This window comes from Rousettus aegyptiacus, unplaced genomic scaffold (assembly GCF_014176215.1).
Source record: "Rousettus aegyptiacus isolate mRouAeg1 unplaced genomic scaffold, mRouAeg1.p scaffold_m13_p_14, whole genome shotgun sequence".
NCBI classification, from domain to species: domain Eukaryota; kingdom Metazoa; phylum Chordata; class Mammalia; order Chiroptera; family Pteropodidae; genus Rousettus; species Rousettus aegyptiacus.
In genome coordinates, this window is record NW_023416289.1 from 46,821,835 (window position 1) to 46,839,198 (window position 17,364).

General features: G+C 53.0%; 1 protein-coding gene and 2 pseudogenes across 1 annotated transcript; all 3 read left to right on the top strand.

Moving 5' to 3' along the window:
* Positions 1 to 522: 522 nt before the first annotated feature.
* On the top strand, positions 523 to 4,266 carry LOC107500370 (annotated as a pseudogene).
* Positions 4,267 to 7,428: 3,162 nt separating this feature from the next.
* On the top strand, positions 7,429 to 7,547 carry LOC118611860 (annotated as a pseudogene).
* A 2,533-nt stretch (positions 7,548 to 10,080) lies between these two features.
* LOC107500489 (myeloid cell surface antigen CD33-like) lies at positions 10,081 to 13,446 on the top strand. Its single transcript, XM_016125777.2, has 5 exons — positions 10,081 to 10,178; positions 11,078 to 11,119; positions 12,050 to 12,146; positions 12,406 to 12,487; positions 13,045 to 13,446. Exons 1-5 carry the CDS (start codon positions 10,145 to 10,147, stop codon positions 13,162 to 13,164), a joined length of 375 nt encoding a protein of 124 aa, XP_015981263.2. The 5' UTR covers positions 10,081 to 10,144; the 3' UTR covers positions 13,165 to 13,446.
* Positions 13,447 to 17,364: the final 3,918 nt, after the last annotated feature.

The window sequence follows — 17,364 nt, forward strand, 5'->3', positions numbered from 1 at the left end:
TGTTCCCAGAACCACTCAGCTTCCCCTCTGCGTTCCACCTTCCATTGGATTTGGGCCTGAATTCCTTCGGTCTTAAGAAAGTTTAAAATGATTCGTTTTCAGAACATACAGTGGTTTCAGCGGGGGGTAGGTCCCCCAGTTTCCAGATCAGCCCTGTTTCTCTCTTCCAACCAAGCTGGGCTCCTGGGCGACTCCCCTTCTGGACTTACATACCATGTGGAAGGCTCTCACTTCCAGACGCTCATCTGGACAAGCTCCCCAACCTCCGGGGACCTCTGTATATCCACCTGCCTGGAGTTGATTGGGGAGAGGGTGGGACAGAGTGATCTCTCATCCCCTTGACTCCACGTTCTCAAGCCCAACCCCATGGCCTATGGAGCCCAAGTTCCCCTTCCAGGCATGGCCACAGCTCTCTCAGGCTTTCCTTCCTGTTGGGGAGTCCTTGGCCCCAGCGCACACTCTGTACATTTCCTTCCTTGACACAGGGACCTGAACCCAGGCTCTGCCCTGTCAGACGCAGACATGGTGCCCCTGCTGCTGCTGCCCCTGCTGTGGGGAGGTGAGTGGGCGAGGAGTGAGTCACAGGCACAGGTAAGAAAGGGGCTAGAGCTGCAACTGAGCCTCTGTGTCCTCATAGGGTCCCTTCAGGACAATTCCGGTTCGAGCTTCATGCGCAAAAATCAGTGTCAGTGCAGGAGGGTCTGTGTGTCCTCGTGCCCTGCTCCTCCTATCCCTGGAATGCGCGGTATCCCCCTGCTGAACTCTACATGTACTAGTACTGGAATGGGAACTATGCACGCTGCAACGAACTTGCGGCCATGAACCACCCAAACAGAGCAGTGTCTGTGGAGACCAAGGGCCGATTCCACCTCCTCAGGGGCCCCTTGACTAACAACTGTTCTCTGAGCATCATAGATGCCAGGAAGAGCGACACAGGAAAGTACTTTTTCCGAGTGGAGAGAGGATCTAATGTGAAACATAATTACTATGGCGAGATACTGAATTTTCAGGTGACAGGTATGGCAGGGGCCCAGGAGAGAACCTGGGATGTGGGATCCTATGTCAGAACAGGGATGGGACACTGGCACAGCCACTGTCCAGGCCTTGGGGCTGGGATGGTGGGAAGAGACGCGGGCCTGGGGTGAGCTTGGGCCCTGAGCATGGGTCCCTCTCAGGGACACACTCTGTGTCCCCGCCCCTGGGGCCCAGGCACCTCCCTGTCTGCTCTTCAGTCCTGACAAAGAACCCGGACATCCACGTACTGGAGGGCCCGGAGTCCGGCTGTCCCATGAACTTGACCTGCAGCCTGCCAGGGTATTGTGGAGGGAGGAGTCTCAGCTTCTCCTGGGCAGGGGATGCTCTGGACTCTCTGAAGCCCTAGAGCCTCTGCTCCTCCTCCGTGCTCACCATCACCCCAAGGCCCAGGGACCACGGCACCAACCTCACCTGTCAGGTGAAACGTCAAGGATATTGGGTGATCACAGAGAGAACCATAAGGCTCAATGTCTCCTGTGAGTTCGGAGGGGTGGCTGGTCCCTGGGGGCAGTGGGGTTGGAGCGTGTGTGTGTTTGTGTGTGTGTGTCCACACAAAGAAGGGAGAGAGGGAGGCTGAGCTGATTTGTGCATGCTCCTGAGTCTCAGGGGGCAGTGGGCCAGCACCCTCACCTCCCCTGCTCCTACTGCTCCTCCATGGCTGTGGGGTCCACTTACAACCTGCTCCTCACCTCTAAAGTGGGGCCATATCTTTCTATTCCAGATGCCTTACAGAACCTCACCATTAGGATCTTCTTCAGAAATGTCACGTGTAGGAAAGAACTCGCCCCTTAGGGGCTGGGCCTGTCCCTGGGCCACTGTGGAGCAGGATTGGGGAATCAGAGTTTCAATAGGATCAGCTCTAAGACAGACAAGGATAAAAATCCCCACCCTCCCTACCTTACCTCTTGTGGACACGTGCACCTGTACACACTCGTACACACTGTTCGAAGCCCATGTCACCTCCCCATGGCACTGCTCCTGGCTTTCCATCTTTCCCGCTGCCCCTTGGAATATTGCTAGGACTAAGCCTTAGTCCTAGTTCCTGCTGCATGCACCGACTGCTTCACGAAGCCTGGAGGGTCTCTGCTTTCCTTTGCCAACAGTACAGGCATGTCCCAGTGGTACCTTGAGTCTCCCTTGAAACTGAGAGACCCAGACACTTTGTGCCAAGCTCCTTGGGGTGTACCAGTCCAGCCTCTGAACCCAGACAGAACCAAGCCAGTGGGCCAGGGGAGGAGACAGAGATGTCGAACTGAAGGAGGGGGTGATGGAGACTGTCAGCCACCATGTCCCTGTCTCTGTCTCTGTCTCTGTCTCTGTTTCTCTCTCTCTCTCTCTCTCTCTCTCTCTCTCTCTCTCTCTCTCTCTCTCTCTCTCTCTCTCTCTCTCTCTCCCCCTCCCTCCCCCCCCCCCTCTGTCTTTGTCTGTCTGTCTCTCTCCAGAGATGAGATATGTGGGGAACGGCTCATCTCTTTCAGTCCTGGAGGGGCACGCCCTGTGCCTGGTCTGTGACGCTGATGGCAACCCTCCTGCCACACTCGGCTGGGTCCAGGGGAGCGGAATCTCAAGCCTCTTCAACCTTCAAGCCTTGGGATCCTGGAGCTGCCCTAGGTGGAGTCGGGCCATGAAGGCGAAGTCACCTGCCGAGCTCAGCACCCGGGAGGCTCCCTGCACGCCTCCCTGCACCTCTCTGTGCAGAGTGAGTGGGGAGGGGGAAAGCACCAGAGAGGCCCCCTGGGAGGGTGGGGAGGGGAAAGACTGCTGACCCTTCTCCCTCCTTCTTCACAGGCCCCCCACAGCTGCTGGGACCCTCCTGCTCCTGGGAGGATGAGGGCTGCACTGCAGCTGCTCCTCCCGCGCCCGGCTGGCCCCCTCCCTGCACTGGCGGCTGGGGGAGCAGCTGCTGGAGGGGAACCTCAACAACCCCTCCTTTGCCATCACCTCCAACTCAGCAGGGCCCTGGATCAACAGCTCCCTGAACATCCGTGGGGGGCTGAGCTCCAGCCTCAGAGTCAGCTGCGAGGCCCAGAACGTCCACAGGGCCGCGAGCACCACTGTCCTGCTGCCAGGCCAGGGACTGTGATGGGCGATGCCAGGGGAAGAGGGGCATGAACCTGGATCCTGCAAGACACTGAGTGGGAGAGAAATAGGCCTGACTCTGGGCCAAGGGGGACTAGAGTCCAGGCCCCTCTGTCAGTTGGCTTGAGAGGGCGAAGGGGGAGTGTTTCATTTTGACAAGGTCCAGCTCATGCATTCTTCTCTGCATCCAGCTGCTCGGGGTCAGGCATGGGCTGGGGAGGGCGAAGGCGCAGGGGTCCTGGATGCAGGGATACAGGAAGCCTGGATGACAACGTCAGAGACCTACTGGGAGAGGAAGGACACAGATGGCCGTCCAGTAGGTGAGTCCTTCCTTGTTCCACAGGGACCTCAAGACCCAGGGTACAGGTGATGCTGGTGGCCATCGGGGAAGCCGCTATCAAGACATTGCTTCTCCTTCTGTGCCTTGTCATCCTCATGTTAGCTCGGGCCCAGGGGGGAGGAGAGGCATGGGGAGGGCAGGGCAAGAGCGGCCGAGGACCAGAACAAGTGCCAGAGTCCCCGACTGGTCAGGGTGGGGCAGACAGGAAGTGAAGGGGTGGAGTGAGGATTCCACATGGGAAGCTGTCACGTGTGCCCCACTTGGCGAAGGTCCAGGATGGGAGGTTCCTGCTGCGGTCCAAGAGGCCTGTGGGGCCACCTCAGTTGCCCCTCCAACACCTGCTGCAGCCCGATGGAACCAGACAAAAAGACGCTGGTCTCTTCTCGCAGAGTGAGGTACCAAAGGAGAAAGGCTACGAGGTCCACAGCACACACGTAGGATGCAGAAGCTGTCCCAGGTAAAGTCTTCAGGGGAGTAACATTGGTGTCTCGCTACCCAGCAGACACCTCCTGCAGGATGGCCCCTGGGATTTCTCTGCTCAGCATGGGCAGAGTTGAGCTGCCATCTTCCTCCCCGACCCCACTTCTCTACTGAGTTCTCCAGCACAGGGATGACATGGTGGCCCCATCACTGAGGGCATGAATGGGGACTGGCTTTCCACTTTGCCCTCCCTCCCATCTCCCCGATCCCAGAAATCTCCATTTTTTCTTCTCATACAGTTCATCTTGATGGCCGTATCCTCGCCACCTTGATCCCGGTCATTCCTGAGCCTTTGTCCCTCCCCAGATCACTGACCAACCTTCAGCCTCCATTTCTCTCCTTGACACAGGCTTCCAGGCTGCGTTTGCAGAGACCACGTTGTCCCCATCCTGCACCATTTGAGCAATGACTTTCCTCTGCATGGCCAGAGATGCCAATGCATCCACTGCTGGCCAGATTGGAGGCCTGGCGAGATCAGTCCCCTCCTGGGCCCTCCACCATGCCTCACCCTCTTCCTGCATCTCACAGCGTCACAGCCAGCCGGCCAGGGCCTTAGTGGCTCTGAAGCTTTATGTGTGAACTTCCTTCTGCAACACCCTTCCCTCCCCGTTCCTACATCCCCGAGCACTGCTCATCCTCCAGACTCAGTGAAAATCACCCCATGTGCATGAATGTGTGTGTGTGTGTGTACAAGTGTGTGTGTGTGTGTGTCTGTGATTTCTGTATAGTTCTGACCAAAGTAACAACCAGTCACTTATTTATAGACTTCTTCACCAAGGATAACTGAACACCTGCTGTGTGCCAGCATTGGTGTAGGTGCTGGGGATGCACCAGTGAACACAAAAATGGTATCAAAAATCTCTGTCATCTGAAAGCAAGAGGATACAAATAAAAATAACTGAATGAAAAGATTACAGATGATTGGATGGTAATCTGTGTTTAGAGAAGAATCAGACGATGATAAGGATCAAGTGCCATATTTGGGGATGATTTCCACCATCTGAGAGTGTAAAGAGTGATGTTTGAGCCAACAATTAAATATGGGGAGAGAGCAGAGTGTTCACCTAAAGAAGATGACCTGAAGGGACTTGGGAAAGCAGCGTCACAGCTCTGACAGAAGCTATGTGGTGACGTAGGGGGGACACAGGAGACAGACAAACGTGACGGCATGGGGAGACAAGGGAGGGGGCGCTGCTGGGCGGTGGAGCAGACCCATCATGCGCAGCCACGGAAGGCCTCGCAGGAAACTCAGGAACCTGGAGGCCTTGGAGCAGCCCAGAGACAAGACACGTCATCCCTTCTCACGGGCGCTCATGGATGCTCTGTGTGAAACAGGCCAGAGTGGGTCCCTGGCAGCAAAGCGGAGACCAAGAGTGGCTGGAGGGCAGGAGACGATGGTGGTGGAGCTGGGGAGGTGAGTGCAGAGCAAGGCTTTACCTCTGGATGTATTTTCAAGGCCAAGTGGACCAAATTTCCTAGTGGACGTGGGGATCGAGGGAGCGAGAGGAGCAAGGACCGTCACCCGATATTTCTCCTGAGCACCCGTAAGGACAGAGTCGTACTTCCTGGACATGGAGCAGAGGGTTTGGAGAGTGACAGTCATTCCCATGGGCCACCTGACATTGAGCTGGAGATTTCAGCGGGAGAGCAGGACACGAACATCTGAAGGTCAGGAGAGCAGTCCAGATGGGGGATGTGAGTAGGTGGTGACAACAGGCGGAGCAAGAAAGGGTTCGACGGCTCAGGGAGAAGATAAAGCACAAGGCAGCCGCCGTCACTGGTGATCCTCATGCCGGCTGCCTGGTGCTCAGTGGCAATGTCATGGAGCTGTGAATGGAGCCAGTTTGGGGGGAAGCTGGAGGAAGGGGTGTGGGAAGAGAGGTCACAGACAGCCCTATGAGGAGCTCGGCAACAGAGAAGTCAGGGGACCAGGCCTGGCGACTTTGCAGATGTTTCTCTGCATCTCCCAGCGCTGCTCTATGGATCCCCGACTGTACTGGGTTCCTGGAGCCACCGTGACCCAAGACCACAGACTCAGCCTCTAATAAAAGGAAATGTATTCTCTCGGTCCTAAAACCAGAACATCTTATAGAGAGGGAAGATGTCCCCTCCACTGTCCCTTCTGTGTTCTTGATGGAGAGCCCTGAAACAAAGGAAGATTAAGTGCCAACACCTTGGAGGAACGTGTCCTGAACCCCAGAAACCAAAATCAGTTTTGCTGGCAGGAGTCATGGCGTGGGTTGGGATGCACTCCCTCCAGAATCCATCTCGCCTCTTCCAGGTGCCGTGGCTGCTGGCTTTTCTTGGCCATGGCTGCCTCACTGCTCTCTCTGTCTCCATGGTCTCTGTCTCTGTGGTCACACTACCGCACCCTGCTCTGTGTGGGACAAGTCTGCTGCCTCTCTCGTAGAGGACATGTGTGACGAGATTCAGGGAGCTTCCCTGATGAACTGGGACAATCTCCCTTTCATGATCCTCCCTTCATCACATCTGCAAAGACTCTTTTTATTTTGAGGTAAAATTCACAGGTACCAGCGATTAAGATCTGCACATCTTTGGGTGGCCATTACTCAGCCCACTGCACTGCTCACGTGACCTTCTGCACCCCTTCAGTGTCTCCATCTGGCTTTTGGACCTTGTCCACTCTGGTCTTCCTTGTCCCTAGACAGTAGTGCGCCACCTTGTGAGTGACACATGTTTTAGGGAACAGGCGCTTGCTGCTCTGGGTAAGCTACTGTGAAGAGAACAAAGGAAAAGCTACATGCTGGAGAAAAAGATCTGCGAACATGTACTTGATGAATGACTTGTGTCCAGAATATATATTTAAGGATCTCAAACAAAGCAAGAAGTATGCAAGCAAGCAAATGAAACCCAAATGTGTAAAACAACTGCAACAACAACAACACACAAAAAAAAACCTCCACAAGAAAGAACCAAATAACCCTATTTTAAAGTTGGCAACGGGCTTGAATGGACATTTCTCCAAAGATAGACAAACAGCCTATACGCATACAAATATATTCAGCACTACTAATAATAGGGTAATGCAACTGCCCACTACATAATCGGGCACTCCTCCACTATTCCTTAAGATGCCCAGCTTTACAAAGAGAGCCCAGCTTTACAAAGGGAGCCAATTCTGACCCGTGCGATGGTGTGAGTGGCAGACACCGTGCTATGTGCCACAAGCCAGTCGCCAGGGGACATATTCTGTATGATTGCACTGACGCGAAGTACCTAGTGGAGGCAGATTCATCAATACAGACAGGAGAAAGGTGGCCGCCTGGGTCTGGCTGTGGTGGGTGCAGAGTTATTCTTCGCATGGGAGCAAAGTTTCAGTTCAGGGAAAAACGAAACAAGCCTGGGGATGGATAGTGGTGAAAGCCACCATGCCACAATGTGGATGGTCGTAAATGCCTCTGACCCAGACATTTAGAAAGGGCGAAAATGGTAAAGGTTTTGTTATGTATATTTTACCATCAGAAAACAAAACAGTCCAGGGCCATGCCACCCTGAACACGCCCAATTCTGTCTGATCTCAGAAGCTAAGCAGGGTCGGGCCTGGTTAGTACTTGGATGGGAGACCTCCTAGGAAGACCAGCCGCTGTAGGTGTAAAAAAAACAACAACAAAAAAAACCCCCAAAGATTTAAAAAAAATATTTATTTAAGTTATTTTCAAGTATACAGTACATCAGATAGACATCTCTATAGTTCATAACACGATCACCCCAATTGGTCCCTCCCTCTTCTGGCCCTCCACCTAGCCACCCTATTAGTGCTAACTGCACTCCCTCTGCTGTGTTCCCCATCCCAGTGACCATCCAACGACTACTAATTTGTACTTCTGTAATCCTTCCCCCATTCTTCCAGCCCCGCAATCCCCCTCCATATTGTCCACTATATTTGTGAGTCCGTTTTTGATTAGTTTGTTCTTTTTGGTCCTTAGATTCCACATATAAATGAAATCCTATGGTATTTATCTTTCTCTGTCTGACATGTCACTCAGCATAATAACCTCTACGTCCATCCATGTCTTTGCAAATGGTAGGGTTTCATTTTTTTAATGTCTGATTAATATTCTATTGTACATATGACACATAATCTCTTTATCAACTCATCTGTTGATGGGCATTTAGGTTGCTTCCATATGTTGAAAACAGCCAAGGATTTAATCAGCTACTTCACCAAAGGAGAAAATAATGGCCGCTAAGCAAGTGAAGGCATACTTCACATCACTCGTCGTTGGGAAATTACAGGTTGAATCCAGGTGACAGACAATGGACTGGTACTTAGCAATAATACAGTACGGATACAGATAGGACTCCTTGGGTCGATTCCAAAAGGATACTCAGTGAAACGACTTAGACACAAATGAGCACATGTCTAGAGTTTCTCCCATAGACAGAATTAATTCACCATGATACAGAGGACATTAGCCCTGGGGCTGGAAGTGGGTACGGTGAATCACGGAGACATCAGGGAACCAGTAGAGGGTAATGGGAACATTCCACGTCCTGATCGTGGAAGCATACATTTGTGGACATTAATAGAATTGCATACTTTTAGGCATACATTTTATTTTACGTAAATGATAATTATTTCAAGATATACAGGGAAAACTCCTAGAACCTTCTTGTCCTTGAACATGGTATAACTTTCTTTATTGTTGGGTTTTCCATTATGTGTTACGTTCTTACCGTTTTCAAACAGCCGAGAACAAGGTATTGTTTCATTTCTTGGAGACTCCATTTCTTATACATCAGAGGAGAGTGCAGAAAAAATCTCTCTGTGTGAGTAAGACTGAGAAACCATCCATTCGGATACTACTGCGCAGATCTATATTTCACAAATCCGTGGTAGCGAACGGCTTTACATCACCGGGGCGGAGACTTCGCCAGGCGCATCCTACGCGGAGTGAGACGGAAAACCACGCGAGCCAAACCTCAAATTTCAATGGTAGCTTCATGGCCCACCCACGTTTTCCAGATTTATTATGTTTCTGAGCCATGTTCAACGATGAGCAGCAGATTTTGGCAGCAAACTTTGCCTATTTTCATTGTACGTAGAGATTAGACACTTCGTACTCCCACGAAAGGTAGGAAGTGACTTACGGTTTCATGGCACTTGTAAAGTAGCAATTTTTTTTTAAGGCAGAAAAGAAATCACCTAGGAAAAAAGACATAATTGTATCAGGAAGCTAGATTCACACATTTTCTGAAATTAGGTGTTAAGTATAGACCTGATATTCCGGAAAGCCTATGCAAATAAGGGAAACGGGAAATCTTACAAAAGATTTCTGATAAAAGAATGCAGTATATTTTAAAAGGCAAATATCATGTTATTGCTGAAGTGCTCATGGGACATGTGTTCGCCCTATGTTTTACAGGAAGACGCCACAAGGGTTTTACTTTCAAGGTGCCATTGAAAATAAAAGTAACAACAACAACATCAACAACTGGCATTGTCGTTTGAGAAACACTCAAACTACAATGCGTTCAGCACCACTAGTGCTTAGCAGGACACTAGTGGACTCGCCGCTGAGCGCAGCTCCAACACCCTGCAGTTGTGTGTATTCGGGGAGCGAGTGATACCAGTGGGCAGGTGGCACCTCACAGGCACGAGCAGGTTGGTCCCATCCGTCCCTGTCTCCATCCAGCCCACACAGACACTAAGATGCTTGCCAAGAGTCTGGTGAGTGAAGGGATGAACGCTGCCTTCACTTCACTTGGGACCCCTTCTTTCCTGTGCCCCAGAAGTTCACGCAGACATTAAAAAAATCCCACACCTCATAGGACCCATCGCGGCTTCCAGATGAGGCTGTGACCCTTCGGGTCAAAGCAGCAGGTGGCCATCATGATGGCACTCAGAAAAGCTCCTCAGATGGGAGCTTCTTAGGAGACTCAGGTGAACATCCTCAGATGTCCTCAGCAGCCTTGGTCTGGGCTGTGGAGAAGCCCCTTAGGGAAGGGACAGGGCCCGGGACCCTGCTCCTCTCTGGGAGGGTCTCAGGGTCCATGGACCATGCGGTGACCACACTCTGTGCGGTGACCACACTCTGTGCAGAGGGGGCCTAAGCTCTTCTCTGAGGTTCCTCTTCCCTGAATGAGGTGGCCCCGTGCTCCGCCCCAGGTTCCGAGTCCCCCACCTCCACCACCACCACTGCTTTCCTTCTCTTTTCTCACACAGAGCCCAGAAGCCTCCAGTCAGAGATGCTGCTGCTGCTGCTGCCCCTGCTGTGGGCAGGTGAGTGTCTGGAGGGGAGGCAGGGTTAGCCTGGGGGCTCTGCTCACATTCCTTTCCCCAAAGGGTCCCTGGCTCAGGATGGCAGATACCAGCTGACAGTGCAGGAGTCTGTGACCGTGCAGGAGGGCCTGTGCATCTCTGTGCCCTGTGCCTTCTCCTTCCCTGTGAGCACCTGGACTAATGCTTCACCATCTCGCGGCTACTGGTTCCAGGAAGGGGCGAGGGAACAGCAGGATGTTCTTGTTGCCACAAACAACCTAGATCGAGTCATGCAGGAGGACACCCAGGGCTGATTCCATCTCCTTGGGGAACCTGTGGCCTCCAACTGCTCCCTGGATATCAGAGATGTACAGAGAAACGACACAGGGACCTACTTCTTTATAGTGGAGAGAGGGTCTTATTTGAGACGTAGTTATAAAAGAAAGCCACTTACTGTGTGTGTGATGTGTAAGGCATGGGTCACAGAGAGGCCACGTGGGCGGGTTCTGCGGTTCCCCTGGGGTGGGGCTGGGATGCGTCCCCCTCTTGGGAGAGGGGTGGAGGTCCAGCGTGTCTGGAGTCCAGCATGTCCGGCTCAGAGGGACGAGCTGGACCAAAGCCCGAGGCTTCTCTCAGGCCACACTTCTCCACCCTCCAGACCCCATGCCTCTTCCTCTCCTTCAGCCCTCACCCTCATGCCTCACGTCCACATCCCGGGGACCCTGGAGTCCGGTTGCCCCGCAATGTGACCTGCTCAGTGCCCTGGGCCTGTGAGAGGGGCATGCCCCCAATCTTCTCCTGGACATCGGCTGCCCTGGCCTCCCTGGGCCCCAGGACCTGCCTCTCCTTGGCGCTCACCCTCACCCCACAGCCCCAGGACCATGGCACCAGCCTCACTTGTTGGTTGATGTTTCTTGCAGCTGGTGTGACCGTGGAGGGAACCGTGCAGCTCAACGTCACCTGTGAGTCCAAGGCCAGGATGCTTTAGTCATGGAGAACATAGGGAGACAAGATGGCTCCACCAGTGCACTCTCCCTGAGGCCTGGCAGAGTCAGGGACCTGGAGGCCACTAGCTCTGTCCCTCCTGCGTGTCGGTGGCTCTGGGTGTAGGGGTGCCTATGCGAGGCCAGATCCACCCCGCGCCACTGAGGAGGACAATCCGCTGTTCCCGTTTTAGGGACCCCAAACTGCATGACACCAGGTGTCTACCTAGGAGACGGCCCAGTTAAAAAGTACCCCTCCTACCCCCTCACCTACTGCCTCTGGCGCTGACCAGAGTGGAGTCTTCTCCAGGTCCAATCTCTGCAGACTTCAGCGCTCTAGTGGCGGGCTCGGGGAGGGGCGCGTTTCCATGGAAGTCCCGTCAGGCCCCGCCCCCAGTACCCTGTCCAGCCTCCTCCTTGCTGGTCTGAACAACCCTCTCTGCTTCCTCCAGTCACAAATGCCTTGGGAGTTTTGGAGGGGACTTCATTTTCCAGAGCAGTTTTAGGTCCCAGCTAACTGAGCACAAAGTGGAGAGAGTTCCCCTTACGGGCGCTGTTCCCCCGCCCCCAACACCTGCACATGCGGCCTCTGCGGTTATCAGTAACCCCCTCCAGATCGGACCTATGCTGTGCTCAGTGAACCAGCATTGTCCCAGAGACCCTGGCTGAGAAGAACCTGGTCCTGGAGGGGACGGAGTCTGCTCCCCCACGAGAGGGGGCAGCTGGGGTGCCCCATGGACCGCACCCTTCGTCCTGCTGTTCTGAAGAAGGCAGAGCTCCCAGATTGGGCGGGAGGGCTTGGAGATGGTCCCTGGGTGGGAAAAGACCGGCACCCCTCTGTGCTGGAGAGGAGGGGCCTCATGCCCGCTCATCAAGATGGGGTTCACACAGGATCCGTCTTGTCTGCAGGGCTGCAGGGAACATGGAAAGCAGTGGTTCTGGGGGCTGTCGGGAGAGCCAGAGTCACTGGACTGCTTGCTCTCTGCCTGTCCTTCATCTACTCCACGTGAGTTGGGGTGGGTGTGGGATCCAGGTGGCCGAGAGGGAGCTGGACATTTCGGTCGTGAAGGCCCCGAGCCAGAGCGGGTGCCGTGGTGGCAAGAATCCAGCCAGTAGCCACTGAGCCAAGCTGGATATGTCCCCAGCCCCGGTTCCAGACACCAAGTCTTGTTATGAAGGCTCCCACCTCACACTTGACTGGCCCTAGTCACTCCCTCGAGCCTCAGCGAGGGGCCCTGTGTCACAGACCTGATGTCTTCCACCAGAGTGAAGACCCACAGGAGGGAAGGAGCCAGGACAGCCACGGGCATGGGCGACTCTCGCCCTGCCACTGGGCCCACTTTGCTGGTGAGTGCGGTGGGCGTCCTGGACCGAGCCTGCCCCGAGCCCTGGCCGGCCCCTGTCCCGCACGTCCAGAAATGCACTCTCCACTTCTCCATTTCTTGTTTAAAGTTTCTGGGTTTCACCGTTATTCAGGTACGTGAGGCCACGGGATCAGGAGACTGTTGGCTCAGTCAGTCCCTGACTGTCCCATTAGCAAGGGGAACCCCAGGCGGACTGGCCTGGGGGGGGTAGAGCAGGGTGGTGGGAGGCTAGGGGTTGAGTTCTTGATCAGCAGAGATGTGACCTCGAGAGGTACTTAACCGCTCTGAGACTTCGTTTTTTAGCGTGTAAAATAATAGCATGCTCCACTCAGGTCTGTGTGAGTGTTCAGTAGAATCGGAAGCAAGAAATAAGTGCTCTATTTGTTGGGTCACTTAGTACACGGGACCTTGTACAATGTTTAATGCAAGAAGGGAAAAATGAACAGATGTCCTGTCACAATCAAATTCACTTTAAGGACCTTCTCTGCCTTCTCCTCTGCCCTCCCCTCTGCCCTGCTCTGACCTTGGCTTCCCACACAGGGTCACCAGCAGAAGCCCGAGTTAGACAGCTCCACAGACCCCATCCGCGCTGCAAGGGCCACCCCCGCTGTGGAATTGGAGCAGGAACTGCATATGCCACCATCAGCTTTCAAGAGATGAATCATCCTCGGGAGGACACCCACATGGCATCGGATACCAGGACCTCGTGTGCCACTGGCGGGAGCATCGATCTCAGCCAGAGTGTCCACATCCTCTCCCAGACACCATCTCCATGACATGTCAGTCTCACCCTCTGCTTATACCTCTTCCGTGGGTGCTCTCCCTGACTCACCTCCAGCATCTTCTCTCTCCACTCCTAACCCTCCTCTTACCATTCTGTCTGCCAGCTACTAGTCCTGCTATGGACAGAATCCGTTATTAACATGTAAAGAATTCCCTAAAACCCAGAGTTGACCACAGTCAAAATATTGCTCTACCTTCTGAGCCCAAAAGAATAATTTGCAAGCTTCTCAACTTGACATTCTAGGTCATAAGTCGAAAAACAGGTTTTTTGTTTGTTTCTTTGTTTGTCTTTTAAGGGGCCAAATAGCAAGCATTTGAGATTTGGCAAGCTATATGGTCCCGCTTGCAACAATGCAAGTCTGTTTGCAGTGCAAACACAGCCATAGACAGTCTGCAAATAAATTAATGTGGCTGCGTTTCAATAAAATTCTATTTACAAAAGCAGGCGGTTCCCAGGCTGTATCTTTCTGACCTCTGTTCTAGGTTGTTTTTCATCTCACTGAAACAGCTTTAGCAAAAGCATCTTCCTGCCCCGTGGCCCAGCCAAGTGGGGCAGACAGACACCGAGCTCAGGAAAGGCCATACCTGAGAGCAAAGAGCACAGATGAAAGAAGAGGCAGAGAGAGGAGCCCAGAACCCTCTGCTCCGGATTGTCCACTCCTCCACGGGTTCCACCCATCCCCACCTCTTTGCCTTCCTGGGCCCAATTGGGACATCAGCCTCTGAGGTCAGATCCTTTTGCAGAGCCGGGATGTACCTTTTTCAGCACCGCGGACAGCACCAGCCACATACACTCACCACAACCCCATCCACCTGGGGTCTTCCCCAGGTCAGTGTCCCTGGTTGATGGAGTGCCCCAGGGGGCCAGCCACATACCAGCCCACTGTGCAGAGTGAGGGGAGCCTGGTGGAGGGTCTAATGACATCATAGATCAATGATCTGGTCAGTGGTGTCCGGGACCTTCCAGGGCTTGGCACCATCCTCCAACTTGGGCTCTTGGTCTGCGTGGGTGTTAACTACGAATTGGATGATGCCATCCTAAGGAGTTAGATGGGAACAACTTTGGTCACTCAGAGTGAGGGTCCTTATGATAGTCCACAGCTCTTGCAAGACCTTGGGAGAAGTGAGCTGATTTTCACTCTTGTGATCCTGGACAGGATTTTCCCTTTACTGGATTTTCTCACGTTTCTGCCTGGAGCCTTCTGGTCTCTCATCAAGTGGTCTCAAGCATCCCAAAGCTCCCACCCTAACTGCTGCCCATATGCCTCCCACAGCGACTAAGCCAGGCTGTCCCAAGTCCCAGAGTAGGGAAGCAGCAGGAAGTCTGGATCCTGATAATGCATCATGTCCTCCCGACAGCTTCTTACCTGTGCCACTCCTTCCAGTCTGCACCCTGCTCAGGAGGGCCCACTTGGGGGCTGGCTTCCCAATCCCCTACAGCCCCTCCAAGATCCAGTACAAGGGGGGATCAGGCCCCTTCTAGGTAACCCCCCATCTGAGTCCCCCAAACACCAGCTGGTTAGCACCAGAGCCGGCTTTCTACTGGGCCCTGACCTCATTCCTGCTTTTCCCAGCAGGGCTCGGGGTCCCCAGAATAGGAGACATGAGCCACCCTTTGCCCCTCGGGACACAGGAAATGTCCTGGACACAGGATCCTGCAAGGAAAAGGTGGACAGAAGGACACCCAAACCTCTCCCACTCCTCACCCATCGCGGCACATTAGGGAAGCGCTTTGCTGAGCTGACTCTGCCACTGCACAGCAAACAAACAACAAGCTGTTGTTCATGTCTTGCCTCCGACCTTATAAACTATTCCTTATGGCTGTGAATGAGTAATGCAGGGAGGAAAAAGCATATGCATACATGTCTGTAATTGTTTTAAGCAAAATTAAAGCAAAAAATCATGCAAGATTATGATCCCGGTTCATTTACCTCTATGTCACTCTGAGAGGCCTATCATTTCATTTGTGTATCACTAACTGTGCCACTTACCACGAGTGTGCAGAGCAAGTTATGACTTACATAAATCAATCAAACAAACACGTGTTAAAGGATTTTTATTTTTTCAATGAAAGTTGACAGTCAATATTATTTCTGGTGTACAGTGTAGTGGTTAGACACTTATATAATTTACAAAGTAACCCCCCCCTCAATAAGTCTAGTGCCCACCTAGGTGAAAAAGGTGAAGGGATTAAGAGGCACAAATTGGTAGTTACACAATAGTCAAGAGCACGTTAAAGGTTGTTTTTACTGTGGTGAGAAAATCACATCGCATCAGGTCTACCCCCCTTAACAAATGTTGGAGTGTGCAGTATTGTCACCTACAGGCAATGTGCAGTACAGCAGGTGTCTAGAACTAACTCACCTCGCTTTGAACATACATTCCCCATTTTCTGTAACTCATTACGAATGCAATAACCAGGCAGAAATGAAGTAGCACAAATTTAAACGGAGTAAAGTGAGTTTATGGATGGTGTGAAACTGGCTGGGTGGGGCAAGTCTAGTGACCTTTCAGAGGACAGGATGCATGTGCTTGCTTGTGGGCGGAAACTGTTTGCATGGTTACCAATTATCAACAGGTTATAGCATTATAAAATAGTCCAAAGACAATAAAATGCTAGAATCAGATGAGCCTAGGAGGGCGTGCTCTAAAGAATGCATAGCTTTCCATTGGAGACCCCCAGTAAACTCATTCTGCTTGTTCGAAATCTCCTTAAAGCACATATTTATTGATCACCTAACATACTCCGAACATTTTTCTAAGCAGTGTGAATTTAGCGGTAAGAAGAGATATGAGACTCTTCATGAAGCTTATAGTTTAATGGCAGAGAAGACAGGCTAAGATTAACTAAGTAGATTATAGGTTATATTGATTGGCTATAAAGAATTTGGAGAAAACCAAAATAGGGAAGATGTATAGAAAATATGGCATGGATTCTATCCTTCAACATGTTGTTCACGAATGTTACCGAGAAATCGATATTTGAGTATGCACACACATGCACACACACCATAGGCGCTTGCAGACACACACGTGACTCAGATGTGCACACCCAGAGAAAACACAGACACACATTTACACACAGGCATGCAGACATGCAAACAGAACCCCTCCCCACCCCCAACACACCCGTCTGTGCAGGCGCACTGCGTCAGCTCCGCCCACTCCAGGCGCGTGGTTAAGCCTCTGCTTGCTCTCCCTGGACTGCTCTGGCCTCTGCGCCCCCTGTGCTGCCTGCCCTCAACCTGGGCGCCCAGCACTCTCAACGCAACAGGTTGGAGACAGGCACCCAGGTTGCAGGAGCAGTATGGGGCTCAGCCAGCAGAGGGACCAGCCCAAGTCTGGGGCCTGGGCTGACCTGGGAAGGGGAAGTGTGTCCTGGAGAAGTAACAGCCCTGCAGAGAGCAGAGCTGGTGTGTGTGCGTGTGTGTGTGTGTGTGTGCGCGCGCGCGCGCGTGTGTGTGTGTGTTGGTGGGAGGGGAGGGGACAGCAAAGTCTCTTCTGGTCCCCTTTCTCCTCACATCCTCAGAACAGCCCCTCCCTGCAGACTGGCTGTGGGCCACTGTGGTCCAGACCAGGCTTCTCTGAACTCTGTACCTGTATGAACGCATCACTGTCCTGGGCAGCCCCGGGGGTACTCAGCTCGGACAGACGCCTGGGGCCACATGAACGACGGAAATACACTTTCACACGGTCCTTGGGGCCCGAAACTCCCAGATGGAGGCGTCGCTGGCTGGCTCCTTGGGAGGGCTCAATGCTCGGCGTGCAGACGCGGAGCGCCCCGTGTCCTCATGCAGGCCTCGCGTGAGTGTCTGTGTCCTCATCCCCTCTTCCTACAAGGACACCAGTACCCCTGGATCGGGGCCCACCCGGCTGACCTCCTTTGACTTTAGTCACCACTTTAAAGTCCCCCATCACCAAATGCAGTCACATTGGTAGGTGCTGTGGGTTAGGGTGGGAAAGCATGAATTTGGCAGCCACACCGTTCAACCCACAACACCCCACGGGCATAGGCAGCTGCCTGGGCTCAGCGAGCATTCAGGGAAAGGATGGAGTCCAGACGTCTGGCTGCAGAGC